General features: G+C 45.3%; 1 protein-coding gene across 6 annotated transcripts; it reads right to left on the bottom strand.

The window, feature by feature from the left end:
• Positions 1–287: 287 nt before the first annotated feature.
• Positions 288–16,437, bottom strand: UBL7 (ubiquitin like 7). 6 transcript variants are annotated; one of them, XM_006753729.2, is made up of 11 exons: positions 16,333–16,424; positions 14,797–15,009; positions 13,177–13,296; positions 8,158–8,240; positions 7,039–7,123; positions 6,481–6,538; positions 5,608–5,741; positions 5,305–5,354; positions 4,924–5,091; positions 4,242–4,364; positions 288–525 (listed from the first exon to the last, which is right to left on the bottom strand). In XM_006753729.2, the coding sequence occupies exons 2-11, from the start codon at positions 14,978–14,980 to the stop codon at positions 388–390; spliced, it is 1,143 nt and encodes a 380-aa protein (XP_006753792.1). In that variant the 5' UTR covers positions 14,981–15,009; positions 16,333–16,424; the 3' UTR covers positions 288–387. The 6 variants fall into 6 exon arrangements, with proteins under 6 accessions (XP_006753792.1, XP_006753790.2, XP_015420112.1 ...); XM_006753727.2 differs by having other exon boundaries at positions 16,383–16,408; XM_015564626.1 differs by lacking the exon at positions 16,333–16,424 and adding an exon at positions 16,201–16,326.
• Positions 16,438–17,264: the final 827 nt, after the last annotated feature.

Genomic DNA, 17,264 nt, shown 5'->3' with positions numbered 1-17,264 from the left:
ACTCTGGAAACTGGGCAGCAGCCTTGCTCCAGCCTTAGGCACATCCTGAGGATGCCACAGCCAGAGTACCAAAAGGCTCTGGGAACTATCACTGGAAACTTCTCCCAAAAGAGAATGTGGGCATCACACAGAATCCCATGACATGGAACTAAAAATCTCCACCCAGGGCCCACAAGCAGGGGCCAGCCCTGCTCCCTGATATTGCAGCACCAAGACCCACATATCATGCTTGCCCCACTGTTTCCACCAACACGGATCAGCCAGAAAGGCCAAGCACTGGACAAAGCAAAGATCAACCATCAGGTGTATTAAGGAGAGATGGGGAACCTCCAGGAGTGCCTCCCATGGACAGCCACCTTGGTAGTTTGTTGGGGGTTAAGGAGGAGTTCATGGGGCTCCTCCGGCAAAGATGAGTTCCAGAGCCGCTTGGATGTCCCCCCCAGTGGCCTGTAGGGCCCGCAGGCTCAGTTCATCGTCCTGAATGCCCATGTCACGCAGCTGCTGCAGCTGGGGCTGCCACTGGCTCTGCAGAAAGACAGGATGAGGGAAAAACTGTTAGTTGGGATCCTACGGAGATTCACTTAGGGCTATCCTTTGAGATGAGAAAAAAGGGTGGGTTCCTATTGCAAACTCGCTGATTTGAAGTTCCATAGAACACAGGGTTTCTATTGGTTTGGCTTATATGCAAGAACACAGGGTTTCTAATAAGACTACAACAGAGGCTGTGGGTTCAGAGAACAAATTAAAAAGTTTATCCAATAAAAAAAATGAAAATTTTAACATAAGGATCAAAAGCATAAATTACTCAGTGTCTGAAGTTCAAAAGATTACTTTCTCTCTCCTTCTCTATGTATAAACAGAAATAAACACGCACGTGCATAAGGAGGAGTGAGGAGGATAAATTTTAAGATTGTTTTCTAGCATAATAAATAGTGAAAAGTCTTAATCTCATCCACTCCCCTCATCCCTGATACCCAATTACATTGTGAGAAGACAAATATATATTCCTATATTTATATTTTTCTTATATTCCTCTTCTATATCTATACCCCTCTTTTTAACATTCTCAATGTATCATGGATATCTCTCTATGCCAGAAAATAAAGAACTTTTATTCTTTCCTTTTTTTAGAGAAAGGAAGGGGAGAGGGAAGGAGAGAAAAAGAGAGGAAAAGAGAGGGAAGGAAGAGGGGGGGAGGGGGGGAGAGAGAGAGAGAGAAACTTTGATCAGTTGCCTACCAAATATGCACCCTGCCTGGGGAACAAACCCACAATAGGTATGTGCCCTCACTGGGAATGGAACAGCAACCTTTTGGTGCATGGAACAACACTGCAACCAACCTAGCCACCCAGCCAAGGACATAAAGAACTTTTTAATCCTATATAATAAAAGCCCAATATGCAAACTGTTCGACAGGGAGTCCAACTGCTTGCTATGACATGCGCTGATCACCATGGGGTGGTGCAGAACATGGCAGGCTTTGGCGACATGGTGCTGGCAGCGGGCAGCAGTGGAGGTGCAGCAGGATGGTGGAACAGGTCAGCGGGCAGCACCAGGCCAAGGTGGGTGCGAGTGGGAGCCGGCGTCAGTGGGGTGTGTGTTTTGGGGGGGGGGGGGGGTAGGGGGTGGTGGTGACAGGGCCACCGCCCAGCTCCCAGGCACTGAGAGCATGTACCATAACTGGGCTATTTCCAACTCTTTGCCATTGAAACGACAATGGCAGTGGCTGACTCTGTACAAATGTCTTCTTCTTCATGCATATACATCTCCAGGATAAATTCTGAAAAGTGAGACTGCAAGGAATTGCATGGCGTAGGGGCCATCTGTACTGCGCTTCCATGAATAGTCTATTCATGGCCTCTCCCCGTTTTTCTATGTAGACTGGGCGGCAGCCTTGCTCCAGCCTTAGGCACATCCTGAGGATGCCATCTGCACTGCACTTCCATGAATAGTCAATATGTAGCTGTTGGTCCTAATTTACTGGACCCTCTATGTATCAGGGTTTTTTCCCCCACTGTATGAGATGTGTTAACAGATTTTTCCCCAAGTTGTTGTTACTTTGCCTATTTTTTTAAAATATATTTTATTGATTTTTTATTTTTTATTTTTTTTAACAGAGGAAGGGAGAGGGATAGAGAGTTAGAAACATCCATCAGCTTCCCCCTGCACACCTCCTACTGGGGATATGCCCGCAATCAAGGTACATGCCCTTGACGGGAATCGAACCTGGGACCCTTCAGTCTGCAGGCCGACGCTCTATCTACTGAGCCAAAGCGGTTAAGGCCAGACTTTGCCTATTTTTGTTTGTTTGTTAGGATTGCTATGCATAAATTTTCACTTTTATAAACTCCTGGATTTTGACTTTCAGTTATGAAAAGCCTTCTCAAATTTAAGAGTTTAAAGAAATTAACCACATTTTTTTTTTCAGTACTCTCAAAGCTTTATTCTATCTCATGAAGGAGGTAAGTGAACAATTTAGGAAAAATTATGTGTTCATACTGTGGGAAGAAGGCAGTGGGAAAGCAATGTAAATCCATGCAGCCAGGAAGGCGGAAGGTGTGGAAGGCTTTTAAAAAACCCACACAAACCAATTCTGACTCAGTTTACAGGCCTGATGGAACCACTCAAAGCTTCTGAGCTGGAGAGCGAGGTGAACAGGCTTCTCGCTGGGGAAGATAAAGAAATGGAAAACAGCCCAGTCGGCGTGGCTCAGAGGTGACCTATGAACCAGGAGGTCACGGTTCAATTCCAGGTCAGGGCACATGTCCAAGTTGTGGGCTCAATCCCCAATAAGGGGCCTGCAGGAGGCAGTCAATCGATGATTCTCTCTTATCATTGATGTTTTTCTCTCTCTCACTCCCTCTCCCTTCTTCTCTGAAATCAATAAAAATATATTTTTAAAATAATAATAAATGGAAAAGACAAGCTGTCCATGGGTCCTGCTCCCATTCCCCTCACCACCTGGGCCGCATGGGATAGACAAAACCACACGGCTTGAACCTACTCTCTACTACTTCCTGGCTTATCAACCCTGACACGTTCCAGAAATGATGCTCATCCCGACACTGCGAGCAGCAAAGAAAACAGTGAAGCAGACAGATGTGTATGAAAACATGCAATAAAACCCAATCTTCCAGTTAGCTGCTAAGGTGACCATGCCATGAAGCACAGCAGACGGTGTCACTCCCTGCTTGAAACCTCCCACGGCTCCCTAGTGATTACTGGATCAAGCCTAGTTACCTTACCAGGCACTCTGGTCCTCATGCTCAGGCAGGCACCTGCTGTCCTTTCCTCTGGCTCTATATCTCAAGATCTTCTCCACGAGGACACTGCCTAGGGCCTTGCAGTTCTGAGTTTGTCACATGTCCCTGTTCCACACATGCCTGGACACCATCCCTCCACCCCAAACACCCCCTTCCCTGCCTGGTTAACCTCTAACTCAGCGGTTCTCAACCTGTGGGTCTCGACCCCTTTGGGGGTCAAACAATCCTTTCACAGGGGTCGCCTAAGACCATCGGAAAACACATATATAATTACATATTGTTTTTGTGATTAATCACTATGCTTTATGTTCAATTTGTAACAATGAAAATACATCCTGCATATCAGATATTTACATTACGATTCATAACAGTAGCAAAATTACAGTTATGAAGTAGCAACGAAAATAATTTTATGGTTGGGGTCACCACAACATGAGGAACTGTATTAGAGGGTCGTGGCATTAGGAAGGTTGAAAACCACTGCTCTAACTAGTTCTTTGATAATCAGCTTAAACACCCCTTCTTCAGACAAGTTTTGTCTGACCTAGGTTATCACCTCCAGCCTGGGGCAAGCTTCTCACCCTGTTGCTGTTGCTCCCCAAGCTCAGTAACTAACTGCCTGACGCCCTTCTGTGGCAGGAATGAGGACAGCTCATCTCTACCTCGGAATGGGACCCAGGCCCAGGCTCAGTATTTACATGCTCAGTGCTCAGGCAATGCTCACAGAATGACAACTGACCAAAACTACCGTAAGTATCCAAGCCAGGTGATCAGTGGAGTCAGGCCAAGGTCACTGGGTGCGGGAGAAGTCACAGGGACAACTGCCCCTGCTTGGAGTATCTTCCTGTTACACTACCATGCCCAGGCTATTCCTGGAGTGAAGCATGCCAAGTGGGAAGGCCCCCAGAGAGCAGAAAAAAGCCTGGTATCCAAAGTAACCAGGAAAGCCACCTGGGCACCAGGAGTGGGAAGACTGACCTGAAGGCTGGGCTGCCCAGAGGCCTGCAGGGCATGCTGCAGGGCTTGGCTGAAGAGGTCATTGGTGATGGGAGTCCCTGACTGGACACCAGAGGACAGTGGTGAGGTCCCCGAGGAATGGCCCTAGAGACAAAACAGTGGTCAAGGCCACCCTCAGAACCATCTCAATCTCCCAGCACATACCCACTGCTGTCACATCACCTCACGGTGGTCCTGGGTGTCCAACTATTGCCTCCCAACAGGGGCCTGCATGAGACAACCACACAGAGATACCTAAAGGCTCGTTAGATGGGCAAGGAGAGCTCCATTCTTTTCCGCTCCAGGGAAATGAAATTGAGCCCCCAACCTAACCTAGGACCCCAGCACTGGAAGCTGGAGTGACTATCACTAGGAACACTTAGGCCACTGAGGGCTAGTCCCTCTCAGGGGTGGGGAAGCGTACTTTATGTGAGGGAGGTTGTCCTGAACTACTAAGAGGAGGATCAATCAGGACTGTGCTACACCCCGACATTTGAGCTCTAAAGGCAAGTGAGAAAAAGGTCTCACAGTGAGAAATGAGGGTCCAGGCAGAGTTCAGCTCAAACCAGATCTAGGACCAGGTTCAGCAAGGGCAAATCCATTCTGCCACTGGGGAGTCTCTCTCCTGGGGCCCAGCCTCCATCTTCCCGCCCTCTCTCCATACCTGGGTGCCAGGAGTCGGTGTGTGAGAGCTGCTCTCTGGAGTGCTGGCCAGAGCCAGGGCAGTGGCCAGCTCGCTCTGGGTGATGGGCCGGGGTCCGGCAGCTCCACTGTACCCCAAGGACGCTGGGCGGGAACTGGGTGTGCTGCTAGAGGGCATGGACCTGGCTCTCTGGAGAAGAGAGGCACACAGAATCAGGAAAGTGGCCCTGTGACAATCTCAGATACCCTCTCAGCCCCCGCTGCCAAGTTCCGAAGCAATAGTATGACACAGACTTGGCCACTAAAGGGCCTATGACTACCTCACAGCTTGGGCTCCGGGTCCCAGGGAGGACAGCATCCCTGGCACCAGGTTCCCCAAAGGGCAGGCAGCCAGGCCACTTACTGGGTGAAAGTCGTCCTCATCATCAGAGAGCCCCTCAAACAGGAAACCACCTGGAGGAGGGAGAACAGATTTCAGGAAGAACAGAAAGGCCCAGGCATAGCTCCAGAATCTCAGTTCAGATACTCTCCAAATTCATATTTTCATCTCTCTCCTTGGAAAATGACAGGACAGATGCACTCCCAGACTCAAACCGAGAATTCCCAAGGAACACCCTCTGCCAGTGCTATACATAGCTGCTGAGTAAAGCATTTTCCTGAGCTACTGCCGGCTCCTGAGGGGGCCTGCATACCTCCTGGGACTCACCTGGCATGTCCCGGTAAGAGCTGGAGGGCGTGCTGCGGGAAGAGGAGTCCGCTCCCGGCAGCGGCGTGCTGCCTGCCACCGAGTGCAGAACCAGGACAATGGCATTGACTAGGGCTGGGTGAGCAGGTACCAACCTGGAACAGGAGCAGGAAGAAACCCAAGTGTGAGTAAGGAGGGCACCCTCATCATGACAAAAGTCTGGGTGGCCCTCCGAACTATCAGACCACCTGTGCCTGCCCTTAAATTCCTCAGTCTTCAGCACCTCCTTCCAGTTCACTTTGTCCTCTTCTGCTCTGTCCCTAGCAACAGGGGCAAGGCCTTCAGTCCTGGGATCTATTGTAGATGCCTCACCTTCCCTTGGGCATGATAGGATAAGACAGCCTCAGAGGCTCAGGGGTCAGTTTCTGGTCTCAACTCTAGCACTACTTCCCTGGGCCATCTTTGACAGGTCCCTTCTCCTCCCTTGGGGAGTAAGAGAGGGAGAGCTGTTTTCTTCACTTGCAAAATAGACATAACCTCTGCCGGCCCTTACAGCTCTAAGACAATAAGGACTGATACACCTGCTTCCTTCCCCAGCTTCTTGTCCTTTAAGGAATCCTTCATAGCTACTGAATGAGAGCTAATCTAAGCCTAGCCCACAAGGCCACCTCCCTCAGACCCTGCTTTACCTCCACAGCAATAGGTGTTCCTGCCCTTGGTCTTGTTGTTCCCACATAGCGTTCCTGCTCTTTCTCACCTCCTGACATATTTGAAGGTAGACTTGGGGATAGACAGGGACTGGGCTCCACGAGCAGAATCCAGGGCAACAATCAGGCTCTGGAGCAACCATATGAGGAGAAATAGGGAACTCTGTAGTAAGATGGGTATACTTACGTATCAAGCATGTTGGGATCAGCAAAGACAGAGAAAAGGTCCTTGTCCTGGAGAACCCCTAAGGAGAACAGGATTCACTCAGAGACTGAAACTTAGCCAGATCCAGGAGGAAGAAGAGCCTCAGAGCAACTGGCTCCAGGGGACACAAAGCAGCCATGTAAGAAGTGGAAGACAAAACACCAAGCAGCACGAGTGCCCGTCACCCTCCCTGCACTTAAGTCATACTGTGTGCTGACACGCCAGCTTCTTTTCCCCATATGTCTGGGTTCTTCCTTATCCATCAAGGTGTGCAGGAAACCTTCCCTGATTACTGTGGTTTGGGCTAACTGCTGCCCTCATCTGACATCCTTATAGTCTGATTAATGATGTTAGTCAGGCCATGATTTCTCTGAGGGGCTGACAGCTCTTGGAAGGCTAGATATATGGAGCACATCTTGGTTCTCCCCTCCCCCAACAAGACCAGTGATTCTTCAAAAGATAGTCAAGAGTCTCTTTAGGGTGATTGCCACTTTTTGGTTCCTGTTTCTCCTATAGCCTCAAGTTCAGTTCTGTACTTACCAAGAGCAATGGGATCACTGCTGAGGCCTGGGGTAGCAACAATGATCTGATCCAGAGATTCCTTATTGCTGAGCATCTTAAAGACCTGCAGGAGAAATGAGGAGGACTGAGTGCTCCAACCAGCTCAATCCACTCAGCAAATTCCCACCCTCCGCTGAAGTGCTCCCTCCCTCTAAGTGCTGCATATGCACCACCACAGTAAAACAACAGCCTCAGGAAATAAATGAACCTCTTACTTCTCTGAGATTTCGGCTTACTGGAGGGGAAACAATTTTTTTTAAAAAGGCAATATCACAGTAAACCTTCCATCTCTAGTCCTTCCCCCATCTATACTTCTAAAGCTTCCAAAATTAAAAGCTCTTGTTACAAGCCAATAACAAAGCTTCTTTTGGTCCCAAGTTATTTTATTTTATTTTATTTTATTTTGGTTAATCCTCTCCCGAGGATATTTTCCATTCATTTTTAGGAAGGGAAGGGGAGAAACAAAGAGAGCAGCATAGATGTGAGAGACACACCGATCGGTTGCCTTCCAGGTCTAGCCTGCAACCAAAGTGCGTGCCCTTGACCGGAATCAAGCCCAGGACCCTTCAGTCCGCAGGCCGATGCTCTATCCACTGAGCCAAATCAGCTAGGGCCCAAGTTCTTTTTAATCACTGTAGAATTATCATTTCATATTCATAGGGAAGTTTCAGCTGTCTTACTTTTTGCTTATCAACTCTCCTATAGAAAGACATCAGTGTATTTCCCAGTAAGGAAATCCAGGGAAGGAGCAACGGGAAGGCAGTTCAGACAAATTCCAAGAATGAGGCCCAGCAGAAACCATATGCGGATCCTTTGGCTGTAATCATATTCATTCTGTGAGGCCAATATCAGGAGAGGTTGTATCATTTTCATTAGATGGAAATCAACAATACCTAGCTGATACAGCCTCCTTGGGGGAAGATAGGGGTTGGAGGGGACTCTACTGAGACCCACACACGTGGCAAAAACTCCTCAAGGAACTCTTCGTAGCCATGGCAACGGGCTCCCAGCTCCCACTCTACACCACTCTTCAACATTCACATTCTCTCTTGCAGGCCTGGCAAGAGTCTTAGGCAGGGGGCTGTACTACAAACTCACCGCCTCCCTGTAGGAAGAGCTGCTGTGCAAGGCAGTGTGCAGCACCCGGAACTCCCGCAGGGCAGCCACTTTGTCCACAGGTTCTGTGGAAAAGACACACAATTAACCTACAGCCCAGGCCCTGCCAGTGCTGTAGACACAGAACATGTGTCCAGGTACAGCTTGGTCTGCAGGTTCCCTCCCTCATCATCCCACTAAGAATGTGAATGCCCATTCAAGAAAACCCACTTATGACACAGATGTAAAAACTGCCCTTTTAAGCATCTTCAGTGATAATTAGTCTCAAGTTCTAGGAGAGGGGAATCTTATCACATGAAAGAAACTGTTCGGATCAACACCCCACTGCAGGAATTCTAGACTTCTTACTCAGGTATAACCAACTCAGTACTTTACACAATACTTAAAATACTAAGTGCTGCAAGGCATTTGAACAATATAGAGCTACACCAAGCATGTCAAACTCAAAGGCTAACATGGGCCAAATAAACAAGGTTTAAGTTTATGTGGGCCGCAAAAAAAAAAAAAAGCTTCAATTTTCATAGAAACGTAGGTCTACTTCGATCAAGACATGCTGAATACAAAGGGCTGAAATAAACAAGTAATCGTTAACATATAATAGAACATTTTAATAAAAATTAATATTTTTTCTTAGACATTAACTTACCAGACACTGAATTACACAAATTAGTAAGTGTAATGCAAATAAACATGTTTCTTGTTCTCCGAAAGTGAAGTATTTCCTGTTGCGCACACCAAACAATTCAGTACAAGACTAACGGCGTGGCAATCGGCTGCTAAAATATTCGCTGCTAGTATTAGTGGAGAGAAATGGTGTGCCTGCCCATAAGGCATGTACGGGAAATGAATGCAACATGATTATAGTAATCAGTCATTAGCGAACATTTTAGTTTGTTATTAATAATTATGTATAACAGGATATTGTAAAAATTATGAAGTTTTTATTAAAATGTTTCTTACATATCGTTGTATTGTCTGGGGCGCAAAAATATTCGTTGTGGATCACATGTGGCCCGCAGGCTGCAAGTCTGACATGCTTGAGCTACACTGACACAATATGTTAAAAGAAATATTGTTTTCTCTTTGATATTTTCTTTCAGGCTTCCTTAATATTTTTAATTTTTTAAAAAATACAAGAGGGAGCCCTAGCTGGTTTGTCTCTCTGGATAGAACGTCGGCCTGCGGACTGAAGGGTCCCAGGTTCGATTCCGGCCAAGGGCATGTACCTTGGTTGCAGGCACATCCCCAGTGTGGGGTGTGCAGGAGGCAGCTGATCGATGCTTCTCTCTCATTGATGTTTCTAACTCTCTATCCCTCTCCCTTCCTCTCTGTAAAAAATCAATAAAATATATTTAAAAAAAAATACAAGAGGGACCAAGAATATACACTGTACTTCTAGGATTCTTAACAAACTTTCATCACATGCTTGATATCGTTTCACTAGGACTCAAAGTTCTTTTATTTCTGGACACTATGAATCACACATATGGGAAAGTTTAGCAGTTGTCTTAGTTTTACTTGGTTGCTTTACTACCTAGGACATCAGCCCATTTCATAAGTGTAGAAATGTAGGTAAAAGAAGGGGGAGTATGTAAAAAGTTCACTCTGGGTCACACTTTTAAAAGTGTGGTTACCCTCACCTAGGATAGATACTAGTGATTGTGTAGGTTGTGTCAAATTCCAGGGGCATCACCATGTAGAACTACATCTTTACCTATAGTTCTGATTGTGAGAATGATCTCTCCTGAAAATATTTATCTTAAGTAAATTACCTAATTTATTCATTCAACAAACACATACTGAGCATTTACTCCATGCTTAGTTTTGGGCAAGGCACAAGAATGTAAAAAATAAGAGTCCTTGACATCAGGGAACTCTTAGGACAGCAGGAGAAAGAAGACTAGACCAAACAAAACCACACTATTACAAAATACCATGCTGAGGACCTCAGCAAAGATGCGGACCCAGCACTAGGAACAGGAGGCAGATAGCCATTACTGAGAGGGACAGCTAGGACACAGAGTTGTCTCCTAGGAGAGACCATTTGAGAGGGTTTTTAAGGAAGAGCTGATGTTTATTAGGGAGAGAAGGTAGTCCACGCTTAAGCAAGAACATGTGTAAAGGCATGGAGAAATAATATGAGGTGCTCTGAAGAAACAGCAAGTCTTTTGTTGTGGCTAGAGCTTGGGGTACACATCCCTGCTCAAATAGGAGGCTAAGGGAGATCCTGAAGAGATTTGTAACCTTACAGGGAAAAACACCAAAGGGATCCAGGTGGGAAAGGAAGGTCTGACAGGTTCTCTTCCTACAGGTGCTAATCTGGCAGGGAAACAAAATGTGCTTCCTTCTGGAAGAGCACTCAAGGATACAATATCTAAAATGCTGTCACAAAACAGTTTTTTTTCCAGGTCTAAAAGTTATTTTTACTTCCTAACAAGAAGTTCATTTGTTTCCAAAATAAATCTCCAGGCAGAGGGGGGAGGTAAAGGACTCTTAGTATCTTTTTTTTAAGAAAACACTTTAAAAAATATATATATATATATAGTTGATTTTTTACAGAGAGGAAGGGAGAGGGATAGAGAGGTAGAAACATCGATGAGAGAGAAACATTGATCATCTGCCTCCTGCACACCTCCTACTGGGGATGTGCCCACATGCCCTTGACCAGAATTGAACCTGGGACCAGTCCAAAGGCCGACGCTCTATCCCCTGAGCCAAACCGGTTAGGGTGGGACTCTTAATATCTTAAACTAATAATCAGCTAAGAGTCATGGTTGTCTCTATGACATCTCTGAGCTAATCTCACTTTTTGGAAGTGGGTAAAAAGAAGATGGCCTCTTGAGCCAGGAAAACCTGCATTAACATCCCAGCTCTTGCATTCATTTTCTAAGTAGGTGCCCTTGAATAACTGTCCTTTTAATCCTCTTTTTGCTCATCTATAAAATGCTAATTTTGTTACCTATCCTGCAGGGCCACTGTAATTATGAAATAAAAAAGCAAGGAGACACAATCTGGCTGGAAGAAGCAACAAATGTTACTTTCCTTCTGTCAATGCCCTCCAGCCAAAGACCAGAGGGGCTCTCTTGCAGTTGCACAAACTGAACTTCCTGCTTCTTACAGAGGAGAATGCTCTCGGATTCCCTGGGGGAAGATTAAGGAAGTGGAATTTTGCTTTAAATTGGATGCTGTCAGGAAGTGAGGTGATTTTATGACTGGGTATCTTAATAATTCTTACCTAGAGGAAAACTAGAAAAGGGCAAAGTATAATTGGAAAGAAGCAGTAATCGCTCATAATAGCCAGGATTCAGGGATATTTTATAATTTTGTGATCTGGACAATGTTCAGGTAAATGAGAGGGCTCTTATTTTTGTCCTGCTCCACTATGGTCTCTGAGTGGCCTTGTAGATATTGGTGATCGGAAATGGTTAATGTTCCAAGGCCTAACTGAGGATCAGGCCAACCTCTGGATTTCAAAGACTACCTTTCTCTTTCTCACTTCCCATCAGTGTGCGAAAGGTCTTTCTCCTTTATGTTTAGAATTGAAAAGAGGGTAAATTTCCAGCTGAGAACTAGTCATAGCAATCATGAACATTATAAAAATATCAAACTGATAGTTTAACAGTTTATATAACATAGCTTTACTGTTGGGGAGGCTTTTAAAACACAGATGTAAAATTTAAATTATAAATTCCAAGCAGCACCTTTTATTAATAAATCCAAAATATATTAGAGGTTTTGTATGATTTCTCTAAGAGCTACTTTAATACTGTTCGAATATTTTCAAGTTTCAGAAAAATACATTCCCACTATAGCAGGAGGAAATGAGCTGACTAAACAAGTCACTGCCTGAAGAAGTTTGCTGGAAAATTTGCCAACAAGAGAACTACGGCATTGGAGCAGCGATTTTAAACCTGTGCCATCTGATGGCACACAAACTAAAACTCTGCGGCACACTAAAAATGTATTTTTTGCTAATCCGACAAAAAAAAAGGTATGGGGATGGACAAAAGTAGATTTGCAGTTGTGTTATATATTTTTATATATTTTTCCCCATGAACAACTGTAACCCCACTTTTGCTCACTCCTGTGTAATTGATCCATTCAACTGGATGGATATTGCTGTGTTGGCTATTGTCATTTTTTCATTTGACAATCTAAAAGAAAAGAAATCAGCCGAAACCGGTTTGGCTCAGTGGATAGAGCGTCGGCCTGCGGACTGAAAGGTCCCAGGTTCGATTCCGGTCAAGGGCATGTACCTGGGTTGCGGGCACATCCCCAGTAGGAGATGTGCAGGAGGCAGCTGATCAATGTCTCTCTCCCATCGATGTTTCTAACTCTCTATCTCTCTCCCTTGCTCTCTGTAAAAAATCAATAAAATATATTTAAAAATAAAAAAGAAAAAAAGAAAAGAAAAGAAATCAGTCAGGTATTGCATGTTTTAAAAATTCTTGTGGCACACTGGTTGAAAATGCTGCATTGGAGGAATGCCAGGACTTCCCAGCTTTTTTATTTTTCTCTCTTTTTATTTATTAAGAGAGGGAAAGGGAGAAAGAAACATCAATTTGTCCCACTTATTTATGTATTCCTTGATTGATTCTTTATGTCCCCTGACCGGGGATCAAACCCGCAACCTTGACCAGGGCCCCAGCTTTTTTCTAATAAGAACAATAACAAAAAGATACAAAGTTCACCGAGAAATAAACTATTAACCTAAAGGAGTTTAAATATACACACACTTCTCACCCCATTAAAACAGTGGATAATGAACTTAAAAAGTAGAGAAATAAAATTCCCATCTGTTAGTGGTGTTGGCCACAAGATCAAAACTGCATTTTGTTTTATCAATGCCGTCCAACCCAATAGGTAATAAAGATATTCTCTATTACCATTTCAGTAAATCACTCCTTTATTCTATCCACCAGACCTGTGCCTCAAAAACCTACAGACGCTTCCCTTGACACTACTGAAGCTCTGCCTGTCTAAGGACCAACTGCCAGTCACCTGGTTTCTGATCAGGCTCTGGCCAGGACTTGCGAAGAACATGGACTGTGGACCCAGGTTGAATGCCATAGAAGTCAAGGGTCTGGTCATCTTTTAGCTTCCGGCCACAGTAGATCAGATCTAAAAAAAAAAGAACTGTCCATTTATACTTTGCCCCTCAAAACAATTTAGGTGTTTTCTGTCCCCTAAGAATCTTATTTTGATTAGACAAATAGCTGGAGAATAATAAATGCTTACAAAGTAGTCTTAATACATTTTAATAACAATTGTTAGCAAGTACAAACTCATAAAATACAGGATCTATGTACTTTAAGAAAACTCTAGAGCTTAACATTGTGGAGACTGCTCAACTTAGATAAATGGGAAAATGCAACAACAAAAAAGGATAAACCCAGTATTTTGTTTTTTAAATGTATTTTATTAATTTCAGAGAGGAAGGGAGAGGGAGAGAGATAGAAACATCAGTAAGAGAGAATCATGGATGGTCTGCCTCCATGCCCCCTACTGGGGATTGCGCCTGGCTGTAACCCAAGCCCGTGCCTTGACCAGGAAGCGAACTGTGACCTCCTGGTTCATGGATCAACCCACAACCACTGAGCCACACTGACTGGGCTGAACGAAGTGTTTTTATGACTAAAAACACACTTTTTGTCTGTTGGATCGCTTCGTTATTATAAATTTTTATAATTTAGTTGTTATATTTAATTCCTTCTTCCTCCACCTAGAATGGCCTTGCCACCTTCCTTTCCTTTGTACTGCTTTCCTCTAACTAATCAACCAAACAAAAATCTTTTTCATAATTCCTTAGGACCAAACTCAAAATGCCATATGCTGGAGGGCTTTCCCTAACCATCTCCTCCTTCCCTATCCCACCCCAAATTCTTGCTCTTTCAGAGAAAGAATTCAACATCATGGTTAAAAACTTTGTGATAAAGTAGTTCAGTAAAATAACACAACTAAAATGGCAACCAATAGTTTTGCTTTTAAATCCTTATCCGAGTACACTTTTCCCATTGATTTTTAGACAGAGTGGAAGGGAAGCAAGAGGATGAGAGAGAGAAATATCGACATGAGAGAGTCAAATTAATTGGTTGCCTCCCACCTTGCTCCAGCCAGGGCTAAGGGTTGAACCTGCAACTGAGGTACATGCCTTTGACCAGGAATCAAATCTGTGACCCTTCAGTCCCCAGGCTGACATTCTAACCCAGGGGTGGGCAAACTTTTTGACTTGAGGGCCACAATGGGTTCTTAAACTGGACCGGAGGGCCAGAACAAAAGCATGAATGGAGTGTTTGTGTGAACTAATATAAATGCAAAGTAAACATCATTACATAAAAGGGTACGGTCTTTTTTTTTCAATAGTTTTATTCATTTCAAACGGGCCAGATCCGGCCCGCGGGCCGTAGTTTGCCCACGGTTGTTCTAACCACTGAAAAAAACTGGCCAGGGCTAGTTTTATTACTTGATTTGTGCTTCTTTTCACCCAAAATTCACTTCTCTTTAGTATTAACATCAGGAGGCAACAAATCCCAAATTCTTAATTTACCCTTGTAATTCCTGAAGTATCCTCCCCAAAAAGAGATCAGAGCAGCAGCCCATCTCTAGTTCACTGAGACTCACCAATCAGCTCAGGGTCTGGAACTGACTCCTGGAGTTTGCCAGCGATAAGCTGCTTCAGAAATGAAATACTATAGCCCCCCAGTGAGTATTCTCCCAGCTCTGTCTCTGGCAACCGAAGAATAGACTTTGGGGCAAGTGGCTGGTCAGCCAGTTTCACTGCCAGGTGCCAATCTGAGAGAGACATCCTCTCTCTTTCACGCTCTCTCTTTCTCCCTGTAAAGAAAATGAGCCCTTAGTGGTTAAAGGACAGATCACCACCCTACTCCACCCACACCCCACCAAAAGGCTGAATGAGTTAATTCAGTGTGACACTGCTGGAAAAGCACAGGATGCAGCACCCAGCCAGAACTAGAATCTGGGGTCCCTCTCTTTACTCATTCTATGATGGGCAGCAAGGAACATCAGCAGCTCTGTAGGCCTCAGTTTCTCCATCTTTAAAGTAGACATAAAAACACCAGCCCACCCAATAGGAATATTGTGAGGTTCAAATGAGATCATCCAACCCTCTCCCTTATGTGCACTCCTCATTTCTGATTTCCATCACATACCTTGCTTGAACTATTACAAGAGCTTTATAACAAGTTCTCTGACTCTTGCCTCTTGTTATCAAGCATCCATGCTGCCACCCAACACATTTAAAAACACAGATCTGATCAAGTTACTCCTCTGCTTAGAAATCCTCCAATGACTCTAAATCACCTCTATGAATAAATCTAAACTCCACAACCTGGCTTACATTACAAAAACATTCATATCTATTCCCTCTGCCAGCAGAACCTTGTCCGACTCCCACTAAGCATCCATTCAAAAAAAAGCTCCCCCACTTTACACTCCCAATCAACTGTTAACTCTGCTTGTAATTCCTCTTCTCTTTGTCCTCTTTGCAAAAGAGCAAACTCCTACCAAGACCAACACAAATACCACCGCTTCTATCCTCTCTCCCTTTCCTCTGTTGTCCCCACATTCTTTCAGGGCAAAGAGTTACAAATATCTATTTACTTCCCAATCTCACACCACCCCAACCCTTTCTTGGGGGCCCTTGAAAGCAAAGGTTAGATTTTTTTTTTTCCATTATTGTCCCAGTGCCTGGCACATATGGGTACCAAAAAATGTATCAGAAATTCTGAGGGTGGAATAACCTTTTAGGGCAAGAAAAGCCCTGGTTATAATCACCATTGCTTCAAAAGGCTGTAGTAGGGACGAGGAAAGAAAAGGTTGTGAGGTTGGCAGGCTGCTCAACAGGCCCCAAGCCATCCTCAAGGTACGTTCCATCTCCAGATTCATGACAGGGGAGGAATAGGTTTTTTTACATACCACATCTCATTTAATCCTCACAATCGTTCCCTGAGGCAGGCATTATCGTCCACCAATTACAGACCGAGCAACCAAGACCCAGAAAGTCACCTGCACAAGGTCACAAGCAGCTAGTAATGGGGAAGACACTATCTCTTTGGCGACGACCCCACCGCTCCCATGGGACCAGCTAACTTGTCAACGTAAGTCGGGCCCACGCGGCCCGGGGCCCAGTGCCCTCACCCGTCCCGCGGAAAGAACCCGGCCGCACGGCCGCCGGGGTAAACACTCACTCCGGTTCTCTGGCCGGAAACTGGAAGCTCCGTGCTGCATGCTGGGAGTTGCAGTTTCCTCTGATACCCCGCCCCTTATTAACAAGCCAATAAGTGGTGCTGGGTGAAAACTTCCGGTTCCGGGAAGGGCGTGGCTCCTGGTTCATTAGAAATACCCTGCGCTAGGGTTTCTAGGTGGTTTAGCCGCTGCTTCCTGTTCCTTGTCAGTGTTCCAGGGAGCGAGTCGCGAGAGACCTGCCCCAGGTGGCGCGCACAGCCCTGCGGCTCCCGAGCCGTCCTGGGAAGCATGCAGAGTCGGTCGGTCGCGCCGGGTTGTTACAGCGCTGCAGATGGGAACGCAGGCTGCGAGACCCTAGCCCAGACGGCGGGTCCCAGTCCCCTTACCCCGGTCCATGAGGACCCTTTCCCTAGCGGCTTCTTCAGACACCCCACAACGGTTCTTTGCAGCCCTCACTTTGAAATCGGGTGCCCTCGGTGAAGTCAGCCTCTTTGTGTTCCTTGCCACAAGTTCTCGCGAACCTACCGATTCGGGCCGACCAGGAACGTGGGTTCACAGAGGGGAGTTACTAAGTCGGGTTTCGGTACGCCGCGCGTGCCTTGGTGGGGTTTATATAATGGTCATTCATATAATCAGTTTGGGGAGAGGAATTTCCCGCGGAACCCTCACAGATGAACTATATTTTAGCTTCCCAGTTAGAATTGGATTATGTTTGCCACAGAAGATAGGATTAGCTAAAAGTTGAAGAGGAGGGCTACTTCTAATTGAACTCTAATTGAGTAAAGAATAAAGTGAATATAAGGAAATAATGAGGTAGATCATAGAAGCTAAAGGCTGATTCTGTGTACCCACATGTAAAAGCATAATTTTGGAACATCCCAGTG

Source organism: Myotis davidii, unplaced genomic scaffold (assembly GCF_000327345.1).
Source record: "Myotis davidii unplaced genomic scaffold, ASM32734v1 scaffold992, whole genome shotgun sequence".
Taxonomy (NCBI): domain Eukaryota; kingdom Metazoa; phylum Chordata; class Mammalia; order Chiroptera; family Vespertilionidae; genus Myotis; species Myotis davidii.
The sequence above is the reverse complement of the archived record's forward strand: the minus strand, read 5'-3'. Positions and strand labels throughout refer to the sequence as shown.

Excerpts from the sequence above, each read along its gene's own strand:
- UBL7 (XM_006753728.2), bottom strand. Across the intron at positions 7,124-8,157 it reads GCTCTTCCTACAGGGAGGCG|GTCTTTAAGATGCTCAGCAA; the intron begins GTGAGTTTGTAG and ends TTTCTCCTGCAG. Across the intron at positions 5,092-5,304 it reads ATGAGGACGACTTTCACCCA|AGAGCCAGGTCCATGCCCTC; the intron begins GTAAGTGGCCTG and ends TCTCTTCTCCAG.